Source organism: Raphanus sativus, chromosome 4 (genome assembly GCF_000801105.2).
Source record: "Raphanus sativus cultivar WK10039 chromosome 4, ASM80110v3, whole genome shotgun sequence".
Classification (NCBI taxonomy): domain Eukaryota; kingdom Viridiplantae; phylum Streptophyta; class Magnoliopsida; order Brassicales; family Brassicaceae; genus Raphanus; species Raphanus sativus.
In genome coordinates this window covers 43,238,489-43,255,213 of record NC_079514.1, presented here as the reverse complement: position 1 = coordinate 43,255,213, position 16,725 = coordinate 43,238,489, and the positions used below count along the sequence as shown (strand labels likewise).

The 16,725-nt window shown below is 39.7% G+C and overlaps 4 protein-coding genes and 1 non-coding gene across 7 annotated transcripts; 3 read left to right on the top strand and 2 right to left on the bottom strand.

Annotated features, from left to right (window-relative positions):
- Positions 1-48: 48 nt before the first annotated feature.
- Positions 49-121, bottom strand: TRNAE-CUC (transfer RNA glutamic acid (anticodon CUC)). The gene has a single exon. It is a non-coding gene; the product is annotated as a tRNA-Glu (tRNA).
- Positions 122-271: 150 nt separating this feature from the next.
- On the bottom strand, positions 272-2,518 carry LOC108836328 (sphingoid long-chain bases kinase 2, mitochondrial-like). The gene is made up of 12 exons (XM_057007308.1): positions 2,254-2,518; positions 2,067-2,143; positions 1,919-1,972; positions 1,782-1,841; positions 1,619-1,696; positions 1,473-1,519; positions 1,350-1,390; positions 1,182-1,266; positions 980-1,094; positions 781-903; positions 611-711; positions 272-515 (listed from the first exon to the last, which is right to left on the bottom strand). Exons 1-12 carry the CDS (start codon positions 2,471-2,473, stop codon positions 386-388), a joined length of 1,131 nt encoding a protein of 376 aa, XP_056863288.1. The 5' UTR covers positions 2,474-2,518; the 3' UTR covers positions 272-385.
- Positions 2,519-3,082: 564 nt separating this feature from the next.
- Positions 3,083-10,010, top strand: LOC108836329 (protein BPS1, chloroplastic-like). Its single transcript, XM_018609497.2, has 2 exons — positions 3,083-3,325; positions 8,791-10,010. The coding sequence occupies exon 2, from the start codon at positions 8,802-8,804 to the stop codon at positions 9,837-9,839; it is 1,038 nt and encodes a 345-aa protein (XP_018464999.1). The 5' UTR covers positions 3,083-3,325; positions 8,791-8,801; the 3' UTR covers positions 9,840-10,010.
- Positions 10,011-10,149: 139 nt separating this feature from the next.
- LOC108836327 (mitogen-activated protein kinase 12) lies at positions 10,150-12,008 on the top strand. The gene is made up of 6 exons (XM_018609495.2): positions 10,150-10,414; positions 10,513-10,642; positions 10,764-10,901; positions 10,976-11,308; positions 11,394-11,577; positions 11,664-12,008. The coding sequence occupies exons 1-6, from the start codon at positions 10,248-10,250 to the stop codon at positions 11,828-11,830; spliced, it is 1,119 nt and encodes a 372-aa protein (XP_018464997.1). The 5' UTR covers positions 10,150-10,247; the 3' UTR covers positions 11,831-12,008.
- Positions 12,009-12,504: 496 nt separating this feature from the next.
- Positions 12,505-16,252, top strand: LOC108850055 (uncharacterized). 3 transcript variants are annotated; one of them, XM_018623645.2, is made up of 12 exons: positions 12,505-12,750; positions 12,854-12,912; positions 12,981-13,089; positions 13,221-13,330; positions 13,411-13,479; positions 13,556-14,059; positions 14,548-15,216; positions 15,279-15,383; positions 15,468-15,607; positions 15,676-15,804; positions 15,883-16,036; positions 16,115-16,252. In XM_018623645.2, the coding sequence occupies exons 1-11, from the start codon at positions 12,561-12,563 to the stop codon at positions 16,010-16,012; spliced, it is 2,214 nt and encodes a 737-aa protein (XP_018479147.2). In that variant the 5' UTR covers positions 12,505-12,560; the 3' UTR covers positions 16,013-16,036; positions 16,115-16,252. The 3 variants fall into 3 exon arrangements, with proteins under 3 accessions (XP_018479147.2, XP_056865110.1, XP_018479148.2); XM_057009130.1 differs by having other exon boundaries at positions 12,566-12,703; XM_018623646.2 differs by lacking the exon at positions 12,505-12,750 and having other exon boundaries at positions 12,983-13,089.
- Positions 16,253-16,725: the final 473 nt, after the last annotated feature.

Below are 16,725 nucleotides of genomic sequence, written 5' to 3'. Positions count from 1 at the left end.
TTACAGAACCGGAATCCGGTTTGCCATAATAAAATACAAAAAAAAATGCTCCGTTGCCGGGACTCGAACCCGGGTCTCTCGGGTGAGAGCCGAGTATCCTGACCAGCTAGACTACAACGGATTTTGATTGATGCACTATATAACTATCTCAAGACAATGTATGTACCTCGTGGTGGGGATTCATCACCTGCTTATCAATCTAGTTCCTTCAACTGAGAGGAAAGAAAAGATACTTGTGGTTAATAGTTACCACACAGAAGAACTCTGATTGGTTTAAACAATGAATCAAACTTCAAATAAGAAGAATCTTTACAGTCTAAACAAAAAGAAGCTGAATGTATGATTGAGTCCTTTTACACTATCTTGGTAGGTGCGGTTGTGATAATTAGCTGATTATGTCGATGGCACCGGGTAAAACCTGAAATTTTCTAGGTAGAAACCCAAGATGTTCTCCATCTGACTGAACATAGATGCTTCCACTCTCTGATATCTCCTCTACTTCTATACTTTGTACACTACAATAATAAACCCACTTAAATGATGTGACTTTTCAAGGCGCTAAAGACATGTACAGAACAGAATGTTGAGGAAACAGAAGAACAAATCTGACCTTCTCGAGCTCACATTGTTAACCGAGAGATGCGTCCCATTGTATAGCTTATGAAGCTTCAGTATGAAATCATACCATTTGAAGTCTTGAAGAACCACAACCTGCAGACAAGTGTATGAAGGTCAAAACCTATTCACATTGAGATCTAATAATCAATGGTATCGTCTCACCTCAAGGTTTCCATTTCCAGGGACAGCATTGGGAGTGATTTTCATTCCTCCGCCAAAGTACTTAGCATTTCCAACACAGAGAGCAGTGACTTGTGGATATACTTCCCATTCACCTCCATTGACCTGAGGATATAACACGATGCTTTCAAAATTACTTTCTATGGTGAAGAAGAGATTCTGCAGAGATTTTTCAGTTTACCTTAATCCTCATATCTCGATTGTGATGTCCCATAAAAGCTTGAAGAGCACCGATTACATAGCACAAGTTTCCAAATTTCTTGTACTTTGAAGCGTAAAAGCCTGCCTTTGCACTCCTGCAAGTGATGACCAAAAAGAAAAAATTTCAACCAAGGAGGCAAACCAAATAATCAAACAGAAAATTTCACAAATATGCCCCTTACAAATGAACATCAGCAACGTTAATGAAGTAATGTGAATCCCTTCCTTCCTGGTCGATAACACCGACATCAAACCGTGATCGTATCCCTGAATATTGCAGAATATGTGATTTCATATGAGATATAATTACACATCAAGTCCTAACTCCTCGAATGCATTGAGTGGAATACCTTTAGCAATGCGCTCCACAGCTTCACGAGGATCATTGTTCCTAATAAAACGCAGAAAACCATGATAATATTACTCAAAGATTGTCTCAACATAAATTTCAGACAGAAGTTGCAAAAACTAACCAACCAAATGTCCTAGCAAAATCCGAACCAGTACCTAACGGAATCAGCTGCAAAACAAAAAAAAAGAAAAAGAAAGATGGACTGAAGCTGTAACTTCGCAAGATGTACAAAAATTAAGAAAGAAAGGTATGATTCAAGCAACTCACACCAAGTGCAGCCGAATGGCCAGCTTCGCTATTGAGATTACCAACAGGTTTCCCCTCCCAAAAGAAACCATTAACAACCTGTCAATCAAAAAAGATAGCTAAAATGTTTAAGAAGTCAGTTCTAGGCTAGAACTTGTAGCAAACAAAGATTTTCAGTTTCTACCTCATGCAATGTTCCATCACCTCCAACAGCAATGACAGCATCTGCACCATCCCTAATAGCCTGATAGAGACAATAGGATGATAAGAGAATACATAACTCATCAAAGCGATGTGTAACAACATTTCACTGACACTTACCTCTCTTGTAATGTCAATGGCATGAGAAGGACCAGATGTTAAGGACTCACATATCTAAGAGGAAACAAACAACACAACATTATCATGAAAGCAAAGAAGGAGATGGCATCATCACCAACACATTGAATAAAATAAAATAAAAACTCACATTACAGTCTTTACCAAGACGAGATTGAAGGTAAGGAAGCAACTTCTTCCATTCCTGAGCTGTTCTACCATTTGCTCCTAATTCAACCAAGATAAACCTCGAGATTGATTCTCATATAGAAATGATCACTTTAAAGCAATTCAATCGTTTCTTCGTCCACTGAGTAAGTAATAGGGATAACACACACCTTGAGGGTTCACGACGAAAACGAGATCACGGAGGCGGGAGGAGGAGGAGACGGCGGTAGCACCACCACCATCACCAGTACAATGGGTGATGCGAACAGAGGAAACACGGTGATGTGCCCTAAAGAGCGAAGGTTGCTTCGCCGTGTAAGAGCGATTTGAAATGCAGAAATTGGTTCGTAGCATTGTTATGGTTGGCAACTCGGCTCCGGGAGACATCATCGCCGTTATCAAGTTCGTCGACTCGACGCTTGCAGAGACATTCTGTCTTAGCTAGAGACTTTTCTTAAAGTTTATGGGCTGATCTTGGGCTTAATCATTATGGCCCGTAAATCATTCTGGTGAAGATCACTAGACTAGTCCTACACTCTTTGTCAAAGATGTGGGGTCGATACTTTTGCCGACCGGTGTGGTTATTGTGGGGCTCCAACATAACTACAGGCTGTCAAATGGACTTTTCAGCCCCGTTTACGCAATACTTTGAATTTGTTAAACCTTATGTTTTGACTCAAACTTCTCGTAATCTAATGAGCCTCACATTTTTTAAGCAACCTGGTAAAATAAACGTGATCCAAAAAATTAGTTTTGAAGAAACCATTAATCTTCAAATTTTCCAAATTTGTAATACGAACAAATTTTTCATTTTTTTCAAATTACTCAAAACAGAAGTCTGTAGAACGTGGTATTACATAATTGATAGTTTTAGCCGTTAGATTTGGTTTTATAATTAAAAAAAAAACAAAGACTTAACGCTAATGGCTTGTTTTATAATCCCACGAAACCTCTCGTTTCGGCCTTTCCAAAAAGATTATTTATTAGCCGTCCAATTTCTATAATAGTTTTTTTAATTCTATCCCCAGAGCTGTGAAATAATCAAACGTAACCACCATTCATAGCCGTACACGTGTAAGTTTCCAAATTGTGCTTTACACCGCAGTACAGTTATCCTTATAAACTGACGTCGGAGACCTCCGCCATAAGTTTTTCTCACCTAAAAAATATTTAATGAAGAATTAGAAGATCATTTCCACGACACTTTACCTGTAATTTCTCATCTCCAGCAACTTTAAATCGGTAAGTTTCCTGGAAATTGAGTTATCTATTAGATGTTTGTTCTTCTGGAAACTAAGAGTTCCCTGCTCGATGTAGATTTTTGTGTGGAAAATTAGTTTCTAGGGTTCTTCGAATCTCTTATTCGATGTAGAGAACCTGAGCCTAAGCTCAGGAGAACGAAGACGAGAGAGACGATAAAGTTTGTTATATTGATGTGACTTAACGTTCTGTTACAACGATATAGAGTTTATATACTATTATTAATACCCGGTTTATTATTCTAATAACCAACATGGTTAAACCGGTTCCGGTTATTCTATATATCCCAATACCCCCCCCTCAAGATGGAAGGAACAGCTTGTGAATTCCCATCTTGAGCATGAGTCTCGCAAAGATACCAGGTTGAACAGCTTTAGTGAAGAGATCTGCAAGCTGGTTATCTGTACGAACATGGAGAGCTTTAAGAAACCCACTGAGTATCCTTTCACGAACCACATGACAGTCATTTTCAATATGCTTAGTGCGTTCGTGAAACACCGGATTGGAGGCAATGTGGAGAGCCGACTGGTTGTCACAGAAGAGTGTAGCTGGAGATACAGGTGGAGACTTGAGATCGTTAAGTAAAGCGGTCAACCAGATCAGTTCACAAGTAGCATCGGCCATTGAACGGTACTCTGCTTCGGAGCTGCTTCTGGACACTGTAGGTTGTTTCTTCGATCTCCAAGATATGAGTGAGTCACCTAAAAACATACAATAACCAGTGACTGATCTTCGGGAATCTGGACAGGATGCCCAATCGGCATCAGAGAAACCAGTGAGACGCACTGAAGAAGAAGCAGAGTAGAATAGACCCTGAGCTGGATCATTCTTCAAGTATCTCAAGACACGAGTAGCAGCTTGAAGATGAGTTGTACGCGGCTTTGACATGTATTGACTTAACTTGTGGACGGCATAGGTGATGTCTGGACGAGTATGAGTCAAATAGAGAAGTCTGCCCACGAGTTTCCTATACACTGAAGCATCTGTCAAAAGATCACCATCAGTTTCTGAGATTTTCTGATTAGGATCAAGGGGAGTAGACACCGGTTTGCACCCAAGAAGACCAGCATCAGCAAGTAACTCAAGAGCATATTTCCTCTGATTAATAGAAATGCCAGTCTCATTCCTCGCAATTTCAAAGCCTAAGAAATATTTAGCCTGACCCAAATCACGAAGTTTGAAAGCTGCCTGTAGTACTTCTTTAAACGCAGTAATACTAGCATCATCACTTCCCACAAGCAAAATGTCATCAACGTATACCAATATAGCCAAGAAATCTGTCTCTGAGCAACGCACAAATAATGAGTGATCAGAGTGAGTTTGAGTGAAACCTTGACCAATGATAACAGAAGTGAGCTTTTGATTCCATTGTCGGGAAGCTTGCTTTAAACCATAGAGTGATTTATGAAGCTTGCAGACCGAGTTGGGAGGCACTTGTTTACCAGTAAGTTCAGTGTAACCTTGAGGAAGTACCATATATATGTCTTCATCCAAGTCACCATTCAAAAAAGCATTACTGATATCAAGCTGTATAATAGACCAATTTTTGATAGCTGCCAGAGCGAGTAACAAGCGAAGAGTACCCAACTTAGCAACAGGAGAAAAGGTATCCAAATAATCAAGTCCCTCAAGTTGTGTATAACCTTTGGCTACCAATCTCGATTTCGGTCTTTCAACAGTGCCGTCTGCATTAAATTTGTAGGTGTGTATCCATTTACAACCAACAGGATGTTTACCCGGTGGAAGTTCACAAACTGACCAAGTTCCAGTTGATTCCAAAGATGTCATCTCAGATTTCATGGAGCCATTAAACTCCTCAGATAGAATAGCCTCATGAAAGGTTTTAGGAGGAGAAACAGTGGTTATCCCAATGACAAAACGTCTATAAGAAGGTTCAAGGTGATCATAAGATAGGACAGCTGAAATAGGGTAGGTAGTAGTGTTTGTTGGATGGGAAGGGGATGGTCTAGAAGGATCTAATAGGTAACAATGATATTCATCGAGGTAAGTAGGGGCTCGTGTCTGTCTCTTAGCTCTAGTTACTGGAATATAACTTCCTGATGGCGCGGAAGAAGAAGAAGAGGATGAAGAAGAAGAGCTAGAAGGAGCAACAACGTCCTCTGAGGAAGGCATCTCTGTGACTGGGACATTAGTGAAGTGATCAGGTTGAAGATGATCTTGACTCAAATCAAAGAAGGCTGGAAAAGGAGAATCAGGAACAGGAAGAGGTAATACATCTTGCGAGAAGAAAGAAGAATATTCTGAGGAAGATGTATTAGCAAATGGAAAAACAGTCTCATGAAATATAACATTTCGACTGATACTGATAACTTTGGTTTCAAGATTCAGAACTTTATAACCCTTGTATCCTTGAGGATATCCAAGAAAGACAGATGGTTCAGCCCGGGGTGAGAATTTATGACGATCTTTAGAATGGGTAGAAGCAAAACAGAGGCAACCAAAGACTTTTAGGTGGGTGTAATCGGGTTGTTTAGATGTGAGAAGTTCAAATGGGGTTTTATTGTCAAGTAAAGGAGATGGTGTACGGTTTATGAGATACACTGAGGTTAAGATACAATCTCCCCAATGTTCTAGAGGTATTTTGGATTGAAATAGGAGAGATCTTGCCACATTTAAGATATGTTGATGTTTTCTCTCCACAACAGAGTTTTGTTGTGGAGTGTATGGGCAAGAGAAGTAGTGATGAATGCCTTTGGTTTTAAGGAGAGAAGTGAAAGCAAGTTCAGGGGCATTATCTGAACGAATTGCTTTGACAGAAGCATTGTATTGGGTTGAAATGTATTGAAGAAATTCAGGAAAGATTTGAGAAACAGAGCTTTTGTTTTGCATAAGATAAACCCATGTAACTCGAGAACAATCATCTACTATTGTCAAGAAGTACTTGAAGCCTTCAACAGTAGGAATATGAAATGGACCCCAAGTATCAATATGTATTAGATCAAACGGGTTTTTAGACATATTGTTTAAAGAAGAATAAGATAAACGCTTCTGTTTGGCTAAAGGACAAATGGTACAAAGAGATTCATGATCATGTTTAAAAGGAAACTGAAGAATTTTTGAAAGATAAAGAATTTTCTGAGGAGATGGATGTCCCAGTCGCTGATGCCAAATCAAAGAAGACGTTGTTGAGGAAGAATGAATATTTGAGATAGGAGTTGAATTAGGAGCATCAAGGATATACAGATTCTGACGCAAATCACCCTTCCCAATCGTGGAGGCCAGAATATGCTCCTGAAGAAGAAAAGGATTATGAGGAAAGATATAACAAGAAGTGGAAGAAAAGAGAACTGAAATGGAACTGTTTTTGGTTAAAGCACTGATGCTTAGAAGATTGAGAGTGAATTTAGGAACATAGAGAACCATGTGAAGAGTAAGCTCAGAAGAAATATGAATGGTTCCACAAATGGTGACAGGAATCCGCGTGCCATCAGGAAGTGTAACTGAGGTGTTTTCTATGGTTTCAGTTTTAGTAAAGAGATTCAGATCACAGCAAACATGACAACCCGCCCCAGTGTCTATAACCCAAGAACTAGGCTTAGAGGTAAAACCAGTGGATGAGATAAGATAGGTTATAGGTTGTGTACCTGATGGTGAGTAAGTATGTGGAATAAGATGAGGTTGTGGTTTAGAGGTTGAGGCTGTTCCATCTGAAAGAGTAAAAGTGCTCCCTGAAACCTGAGAGACGTTGCTGAGAACCTCACGGGGTTTGGTGTTCAAAGCCTTTAGAAACATCTGTATTTGATCAGTTGTGACATTCCCCAAGTGAACTCCCTGTTGGTCATGCATAGATATATCACCAGAGTCTCGAACCGTGAGACTAGCCACATTTTCTTGACGAGGTGGCCAAGATTGTTGTGGTTTCTGAGTAGAGTTAGCTGCAGGTGGTTTGTTAGAACCAGGAGGCTTGTATCCAGGAGGATAGCCATGAAGTTTATAGCAGCGATTCACAGTATGTCCAGCCACTCCGCAATGAGAACACATAGGACGACCTCTTCCTTTGTAAGCAGGATTATATGCTGCCACAGTTTGATCTGAAGCATTCACTGCAGGAGAAGTCTGAAATGTAGCAGGAGTGGTTTGGGATTGCTTCATGGATCTTTGTCTTTCCTCCTGAGATATCAGATTGAAAACTTTAGAGATAGCAGGCTTTGGCTCCATCATGAGTATTTGACCCCTTGTAGCTGTGAAAGAGTCATTTAATCCCATTAAGAATTTCAGAACACGATCTTGTTCATCTCTGGAAACAAGTCGTTTCATATTGGCGCAATCATTCTTTCCACAGCAGCAAGTGTGAGGACTCTCATGATTCTTGAGCTCTTCCCACAGTTGTTTGAGACGAGTATAGTACTCACTAACATTCTGTGTGCCTTGAACTTCTGAGTATATCTGTTGTTTGATCTCAGCAGTACGTGGTCCATCACTCTGTTTGAATTGATCGTGAATGTCTAACCACATCTGCCGAGCCGTATCAAGGTACATAATACTCTTTGCAATCTGTTTGTCAACAGCATTCACTATCCAGGTACAAACAATATTGTTGCAACGAGTCCATGATCCAAAATCAGGATGAGTATCATCTATTTCTGGATAGGTTCCGTCAACAAACACAGATTTATTTCTAGCTCCTAGTGCCATCAACATAGATCTACGCCAGGTATTGAAGTTCCCTAATCCAGTGAGTTTATCTGAGACGAGAGATATACCAGCGTGATCGGCGACATGAACGTAGAGTGGATTAGAATTTGGATCCTGAAGAGAAGCGGAAACTCGTGGAGATGGATTCGAAGCTGACGGTGGAGTAGAGGCGACGACGTTAGCATATGAAATCGGCATCGATGATGAAGATGATGATCAGAATAGTGAAAATGAAGATCTGAGATGAAGCAAAGTGAATCGGAGAAGATGAAGTCACAAACGTTGAATCTAGAGGCGAATCGGAGCTCAAAACACTCGATTTGTTGTGATTGAGCTCGATCTGTACTCTGATTCGATCACGAGGAAGCGGAAGATACGAGCAAATGCTCTGATACCATATTCGATGTAGAGAACCTGAGCCTAAGCTCAGGAGAACGAAGACGAGAGAGACGATAAAGTTTGTTATATTGATGTGACTTAACGTTCTGTTACAACGATATAGAGTTTATATACTATTATTAATACCCGGTTTATTATTCTAATAACCAACATGGTTAAACCGGTTCCGGTTATTCTATATATCCCAATATCTCTAAAGATTGAAACTTTATTCTCCGAATTGCTGAGCTTCAATTGTTAGATTAAGAACTATATCAATTGATTATGGTTTGTTTCCATGTGGGTTTCTCATAATAATCATAATAAATCTGAAAGTTTAGTTTTTTTATTCAAAGATCTTCAAAGTTGTCATTTTTTTTTTTTGATACTGTATCATCTCTTCGTTGTTTCAGTGTCTAGCAAAATGAGCAGAGCACAAGATCCACCGCGAGGTTTCTTCCCATTTGGGAACCCCTTTCGCATGCTATCCCCAAAGAGCTCAGCTTTATCACCGTGGCTACTCTCTCTACTGAACGGCTTCGAGTTACTTTTAGCAGAGAGGCTAAAGAAACTCATGCCTAAGTCCAAAGACGACATCCTCACTCTATCCTGGATGAAGCTAGCTATGGAGTCGCTCTGCGAGACTCACAACAACATCAACACCCTCATCACCGACCTCCAGCTCCCCGTCTCCGACTGGGAAGAGAAATGGGTCGACGTCTACCTCGACATAAGCGTCAAGCTACTAGATCTCTGCAACGCCTTTAGCTCGGAGCTCACGCGTCTCAACCAAGGAGATCTCTACCTTAAGTGTGTTCTGCATAGTTTACAGTCTGGTTCTGGTGAGAAGTATCTCCAGGCTCGGTCTTCTCTCGATAGCTGGAGGCAGCATGTTAATGCCAACAACAACGCTAGAGTCGAAAACTGCCGTGCGGTTTTAGACTCTCTTGTGAAGTCTCTGAGCTTGCCTAAGGTCAAGAACTCTCCTAAAGGGAAAGTTCTGATGAGAGCTTTCTACGGTGTGAAGGTTCAAACGGTTTATATCTGCAGTGTATTTACCGCGGCCTGGTCTGATTCCACCAACGATCTTTTCGATTTAACCGTCTCTGATAAACCGCTGTGGGCTAAGGATTTCGCTGATATGCAGAGTGTTGTGAACGCTGAGATCAGAGACTTGTTATCTTCGGGTAGGAGTACGATTCTCAAAGAGCTGGAGAGGGTTGATGCTAGTGTGGAGAAGCTTTACCCGATGATACAAGACGGTGTTGATCCTGTTGAAGATGAAACTTTTAAGGACTATGTGATGGAGCTGGGGACGCAGGCTGAGAAGTTGTCTCGAGGGTTAGATCAGTTACTAGAGGAAGTTGACAGTTTCTTCAAAATGACTTTAAGCGGAAGAGATGTGTTGCTATGTAATCTTAGGTCTAGTGACTCATTCTCTGGCGATGCAAATGTGGAGTAAGAGTAAACAAGTGTAAGCCTGACAAGAAAGGCAGAGTCCAGGTCTCTGAAAGTGTGCGTCTGTTGAGCTTTGTCTCTTTGGTCTAAGTGTGTTGGTCTTGTCTGTACTGATTGAAATCAATACATACAAATTATATAAAACTTCTGTTTGACTTAAAAAGATATAATCCTTGCAATTAGTAGTAACAAATGAAATTTGCAATATTGAGCTAAGGAGTGACTCTCTCTACTTCTCGTGACCATATATACACGTATGTGATCTTTCATGTTCTTTAGAGTCACGGGTCACTTGAGAGATCTTTTACAGTTGAGAAAAGCTTCTTTCTATTCACATGGTTTTAAATGTCTTCAAGAGAGACCTTAAACTTCAACAAAGGCCCTTGTTCTTGGTCTGATTCATTGCATCATCATGTCTGGAGAATCGAGCTCTTGCTCTACAGATCATTGCATCAAAGTGGTACCAACACACGGAGGCCGTTATATTCAGTACAACGTTTATGGACAACTCTTTGAAGTTTCCAGAAAGTATGTCCCTCCTATCCGTCCCATCGGTAGAGGCGCCTGTGGTATCGTCTGGTAAAGCTCTCTTCTGATATCTTTGTTCTTGATCATCAATCATCAACGCCTTCTTCTTCTTTTGAATGTTCATTTGGCTCTTGATTCTTGAGTTTCAGTGCTGCGGTGAACTCAGTGACTGGAGAGAAAGTGGCTATTAAGAAGATTGGTAATGCTTTTGATAATATTATCGATGCTAAGAGAGCTCTACGTGAGATCAAGCTTCTAAGGCATATGGATCATGAGAACGTAAAACCTTTAACCTTCAATCAATCTGAGTAAAACAGAGGATACTCTGTTTCCTCTGTTTTTTTATTTCGCTTTTAATCTCCAATCAATCTGATCTACAAGCTTCGGTTTGATTCTTCAGGTCATAGCCATCAAAGATATTGTAAGACCACCGCAAAGAGACATCTTCAACGATGTGTACATTGTCTATGAGTTAATGGACACTGATCTCCAGCGTGTTCTCCGTTCTAACCAAACCTTAAGCCATGATCAGTGTCGCGTAAGTCTGATCTGTGATCTTATGGGAACTCTCTGATCTGATCTTTACTAACTTTATCTTCCCTTTTTTTTCAGTTCTTTGTGTACCAGCTCTTAAGAGGGCTCAAGTACGTGCACTCGGCCAACATACTACATCGTGATCTAAGGCCGAGCAACGTGCTGCTTAACTCCAAACACGAGCTTAAGATTGGTGATTTTGGGCTTGCGAGAACGACTTCAGACACGGACTTCATGACTGAATATGTTGTTACCCGCTGGTACAGAGCTCCTGAGTTGCTTCTTAACTGCTCGGAGTACACCGCAGCGATCGATATTTGGTCTGTTGGTTGCATACTCGGCGAGATCATGACGGGACAGCCTTTGTTTCCTGGCAAAGACTATGTTCATCAGCTTAGGCTTATCACAGAGGTAAACAAAACAAAACATCAGTTTTAACCATGTCTGAAAAAACTGCAACACTCTTCACTAAAAAAATACACTTTGTTGAAACCAGCTTGTAGGCTCTCCAGACAACTCCAGTCTTGGTTTCCTTCGCAGCGACAACGCAAGAAGATACGTGAGGCAACTGCCACGATACCCTAAACAACAGTTTTCTGCTAGGTTTCCGAAGATGCCCTCTTCCGCTATCGACTTGCTAGAGAGAATGCTCATCTTTGATCCAAACCAGCGCATCTCAGGTAAAACCTACAACACACAACAAAACATGCATGCATGAAGTCTTTTTCATTAGACTTGTCTCAATATTTTTGTCTGTTGTGTATAGTCGATGAAGCTCTTGGCCATGCTTATCTATCACCGCACCACGACGTGGCGAAAGAACCTATCTGTCCAACTCCTTTCAGCTTCGACTTCGAGCACCCTTCATGCACGGAAGAACACATAAAGGAGCTTATCTACAAGGAGTCTGTCAAATTCAATCCTGACCATTGAGACATGAAATAAAATCATGTTTGGTGATGATGATTCCTTTCAAGCCTCTCTGTTTTTTCTTTTTTAATCTAAACTTGTTTTTTTTGGTTGAATAATTGCTATGATGATGATGATACACACACATACATTGATATATTTATCTCTATGTCTAAGTAACAGCAGAGCTTCACTTTCTTTATATCAGTTTCTTATGAATCATATAGTAATAGTAATAACTAATAACAGAGCACCACCAAATCATACATAGACTAGAAAGTCTCTGTCTTTCACCTCTTTTTCAATCTATAGTCTTTTGTAGTTTTGTCAGGTTTGCACATCTTATTTTTAGACGTGATTAATTAGTTTTGATAAGAGATAATTAATTAATTTAAGTTGATGTTAATGTGTAGTTAACTAGTTATGACTTGTCTCTGACCAACACGTAATAAACTAGTAGTATTCATGTCCAAGGAAATCTTAAAAACCAAATACAACATCGCATCTGTGTGGTGTTAACCACGTCCAAGTATTACATCAAAACATCGATCACTTAACAACCGTTCGATTAATGTGTGAAGATAATGGCGCGTGATTTAAACTGAAGGAAAGAAAAAAAGAAAAGTAGAGTCAGAATTTGTGTATATTTCGTCAAAGACGACGAAAATTCTCTTGGAATGATGCGTTTTATTCTACTCACATTTTAAATACTCGAAACAACCCTTTAAATCTCAGAGAAAATTTTCACCTACTAATGGCGGAGATTTCAATTGTGAGTTTAACAACTCTCCTCCTCTTCTTTTCCTTCTCACGGTCTTTATCAGTCTCTGGTTCTCTTCAAGATTATGTGTCGGACGACGACAATAATGGAAGCTTCTTCACGGTCTCGAGCTTCAGGTACCCAAAATCCCAAGTCAGTCCCTACGATACTCGTTACATCAGAGGTATCTGTTCCATCTTATCAACAGCTTCCCTTGCTCTTCTTACTATATTTAATTGGTTGGTTTCTTATGGTGATGAGTGAGCTCTGTTTTTTCCTGTACACAGTTGATCTGCCTCCATGGTTCTCATCGTTAAATGTAGCTATTGAATCTGATGTTGACATCGTAAGTTCTTCTTATGCTTTGATTTTCTCTCCAAATTCGATTTAATTGATTGTTTTTTTTTTGGGTAGAGTGCAAAGAGCATCTCGAAGATTTCGAAAAGTCTTCTGCCAGTTATATGCTTCAGAGACGGTAGTCCTCCTCTCCCTGATGCCTCAACCAACGCTCTTAACAGTTTAGGTACGCTTTAAATACATGTAGTTATGCTTCTTTGTCTGAACTTACTATTTTAAGTAGTTATGCTGCTTTGTCTGAACTTACTATCTTAGGAAGTTAAGAAACTGTTTTTTTAATTTAAATATGTTTTGTAGAGCTAGGACGGTTATTCAATGGATCCTTTGAAGTAGGTCAAAATATTGGGATTGCAGAACAATGTTACCCTATGCAGAAAAACATTTCCTTGAGATTGACCAATGAACAGGTAAGTTTTTGAAGATTCCACAAAAAAAAAGAGTTTGTGTTAGGACATTGTTAGATGTTTGATGTTGCTGCTTCTTACAGATACCTCCTGGAGCTTGGTATGTTGGTCTTTTTAACGGAATTGGTGCTACTAGGACTCAAGGAAAAATGGTATGCAATTAAAATTTTGAGTTCCAATCTTTCTGAGTTCATATTATCTCTGATGCATACTCTAATCACTACACAGATTGTTCGTTCCTCGGCGTTTTCATTCAGTGCCAACATTACTGTGGAAGGTTGTAGAACCGCTACCATATGGGGGCCTTCCTGCAACCAGACTATCTATCCACTTTCCTGTTCTCAGTTCGGTAACCAGACAGGAAGTGTCGTTTCTTGCTCTGATTCCTCTCCTAGCTCTTGTCTGACCGGTGTTGAAACAAGGACATATGCTCTAGATGTAGATGGAATAGCTGAGCAATTAGTTATAACGGCATCTGATGTGAAAGTAGATTCTAACGAAAGCTATCTCATGTGTTACGCTCGTTTTGGAGCTATTGCTTCAAAGACTCTACATGACTATGCTGGTGATATACACAAAGTTGCTTTAGTTATTCACAAACCAAAAGCTGGTCGATGGTATATTGCCACGAATGCTAGCTCCAAGGTCTGCTTTTCGATGAACGTTAAGGTGATAGGGTGTCCCATGGGTAAAGCAGGACCAAACTGTGTGCAGCAAATCTACATGCTTCAGGTAACCTTTAGTAAAATGCATTTTGATTATGTCAAAATTCAAGATTGAGCTCTATACTTATGATCATGGTTCTAAAAATTAGTCTACAAAGCAAATAGGTCATTACCGTAATGATTTTATTAAAATCCGATTTATACAATTCAAAGCGGTTTAAATCTGTCTAAACCATTCTAAATCAGTTTAAATAAGTTAAATTAAGTAATAGTGTGTTAGTACACATCCATAAATTTGTCTATATTTTTTTTCTTCGTTTTGTATATCTAATTTTAATAATTCATCAATCTATAACTAAACTCAAAAGCTAAAATATTTTTTATAGAAAATAAACTATATAAAACCAAAAATAAATCAATATTTAGTTTACGTCTAACTCGTAAGCCTGAATATTTTACATAGTTGCTAGTACTTTACAAAACGTCTTAGTTACCGAACTAGCAATTTTTCGAATATTGCTTATGACATTGTTAATCATGATGCATTTTATGCAGGCAGTGATGAGGAAAGAATCATTGACACCTTTTGAATCATACTATTTGCCGGTCAGTGACGCTACACCTTCAGGCTCGAGCATTAACTTTCCCCTGGAATCAAACACAAGCACGTGGACTTATTTTCTCATGAACATCCCTCAAGGAGGAGCTGGTGGTCATATCCACTTCAGGTTAACATCAGATTCCACGTTACAGTATGAAGTGTATCTTAGATTTGGTGGACTGCCCACTGTTGATGACCATGATTATTATTATGTGAATCGAACGAGTGCCAGCCGCTCGATGTTCTTCTCACTGAATAACTCTAGCCAAGAAAAAGTTGATTTCTACATCTTGTATGCTCGAGAAGGAACGTGGTCACTAGGGTTAAGGCGGCTCAGTGACTCTACTGGTGCTGCTGCCGCAGCCTCTAAAGATCCACCTACTCTTGTGTCTCTTTCTCTTGAAAGGTGCCCCAGAAAGTGTTCCTCTCATGGGACTTGCAGATATGCTTTTGATGCTAGTGGATTGACATCCTACAGCTTTTGCTCTTGTGACCGAACTCATGGAGGCTTTGACTGTGGCATTGAAATTGTATCACACATAGGACATATGATTCAGTCTATTGCTCTCATCGCATCAAATGCAGCGGCTCTTTTGCCAGCTTACTGGGCTCTTCGACAACGAGTAATTTTCTTATTATACACCTTTTTTAGTTGTGTTCAGCTGCTGATTCATGTCCTAAGCAGGAGTATGCAGAGTGGTTTCTTTTCACATCTAGTGGGATCTCGAGCGCTCTGTATCATGCATGTGATGTAGGCACCTGGTGTGTGTTAACTTACAACGTGTTACAGGTGCGAGTAGTTATTTATCTGTATCTTCTGTGTGAAACTATACGATTGTTACAAGATGTTACATATCTTTTTTTTTTGGTTCAGTTTATGGATTTCTGGCTCTCTTTCATGGCGGTGATTGGTACTTTTGTGTACTTGTCCACGGCTAATGAAGCAGTCAAGAGGACACTATACGTAGCTGTTGCCATTCTCACAGCTTTATTAGCCTTAACTCAGGCAACAAGGTATGTATAACATGTTGGACTGAATTGTTATGATATAATTAGCATTTTAAAATATTATTTTCTTGCAGGGCGTCGAATATTATCATTGTATTAGCAATCGGGTCGCTTGGTCTCCTCTTTGGTTTTTTGGTGGAATTTGTTACAAAGTATAGATCATATTGTGGATCAGCTGCATTTTCATTGACCATGCTCGACAGGTAACATAAAGCAACTATATAGTTATTACAATCTGACAAGTTCTAAGATCGTCGATTTGTGTCATATACTTGTCCTAGGCCGCGGGCAGTGAAAGAATGGTTTAGTAATTTAATGAAGACGGTCAAGAAACGGTTTCGTTGGGAGTTTGTGGCAGCTGGTCTTGTAGCTTTTTACCATGGCAGCCATAAGTTTCAAAGTGGAAACTAGTTCAACCTACTGGATTTGGCACAGGTTTGTGTTGTTTAAATACGAGTAATATAGATTGGTATCACTTTCTGAAATATTTGACAAAATGGAAATGATGTGCAGTATCTGGCATTTGACGATATACACATCTTCCTTCTTCTTCCTCTGTTCGAAGATTGCAACTGTAAATCACGAGAACCAAACCCACCACAGAGCTGACAACTACGAGTTAACAAGGCAAGACTCGCTACCAAGAAACTAATAAAAGCATCAAGATAAAGAGTCTCTTTACTAAATTCTTGAGGTGCTTTCTCCTGTATTTATATTCTATACCAAGTACCAACCAAAGAAGTGTTGGAACAGAACAAAGACATGGTGATGGGTAAATATTCAGGTTGTGTCTGTTTAATATATACACATATACACATAGTGACAGGAAAAGATTGTCCAGTTGTATGTGTATTAGTCCTAGGCAATCTTTTGGTTCGATGAGAGGCTTTGGCAGTTCTTAAAACAATCTCTGTAGTGTTGTTTAGTACTAAAAAGGCTTTAGACAGAAGAGATCAGTCCACAGGTTTTAAAGGCCCAAATTAGAGCCAATAAACGCCTTTTAGAACAAGAAAACCAACATACACACACTAATGGGCCCCTTGGTGGTATGTCATAGGCCTTGGCATATTTTCCGGATTCAAAGATCCGAACCGGTACCAATCCGAAAAATTGAGTTTTGGATT

Excerpts from the sequence above, each read along its gene's own strand:
- LOC108850055 (XM_018623645.2), top strand. The coding sequence starts at position 12,561 with ATGGCGGAGATTTCAATTGTGAGTTTAACAACTCTCCTCCTCTTCTTT. Across the intron at positions 13,331-13,410 it reads TGAGATTGACCAATGAACAG|ATACCTCCTGGAGCTTGGTA; the intron begins GTAAGTTTTTGA and ends TGCTTCTTACAG. Across the intron at positions 15,217-15,278 it reads ACTGGGCTCTTCGACAACGA|GAGTATGCAGAGTGGTTTCT; the intron begins GTAATTTTCTTA and ends TGTCCTAAGCAG.
- LOC108836328 (XM_057007308.1), bottom strand. The coding sequence starts at position 2,473 with ATGATGTCTCCCGGAGCCGAGTTGCCAACCATAACAATGCTACGAACC. Across the intron at positions 1,697-1,781 it reads GTGATGGAACATTGCATGAG|GTTGTTAATGGTTTCTTTTG; the intron begins GTAGAAACTGAA and ends TTTGATTGACAG. Across the intron at positions 516-610 it reads AACAATGTGAGCTCGAGAAG|TGTACAAAGTATAGAAGTAG; the intron begins GTCAGATTTGTT and ends TTATTATTGTAG.
- LOC108836329 (XM_018609497.2), top strand. The coding sequence starts at position 8,802 with ATGAGCAGAGCACAAGATCCACCGCGAGGTTTCTTCCCATTTGGGAAC.
- LOC108836327 (XM_018609495.2), top strand. The coding sequence starts at position 10,248 with ATGTCTGGAGAATCGAGCTCTTGCTCTACAGATCATTGCATCAAAGTG. Across the intron at positions 10,643-10,763 it reads GGCATATGGATCATGAGAAC|GTCATAGCCATCAAAGATAT; the intron begins GTAAAACCTTTA and ends TTGATTCTTCAG. Across the intron at positions 11,309-11,393 it reads AGCTTAGGCTTATCACAGAG|CTTGTAGGCTCTCCAGACAA; the intron begins GTAAACAAAACA and ends TGTTGAAACCAG.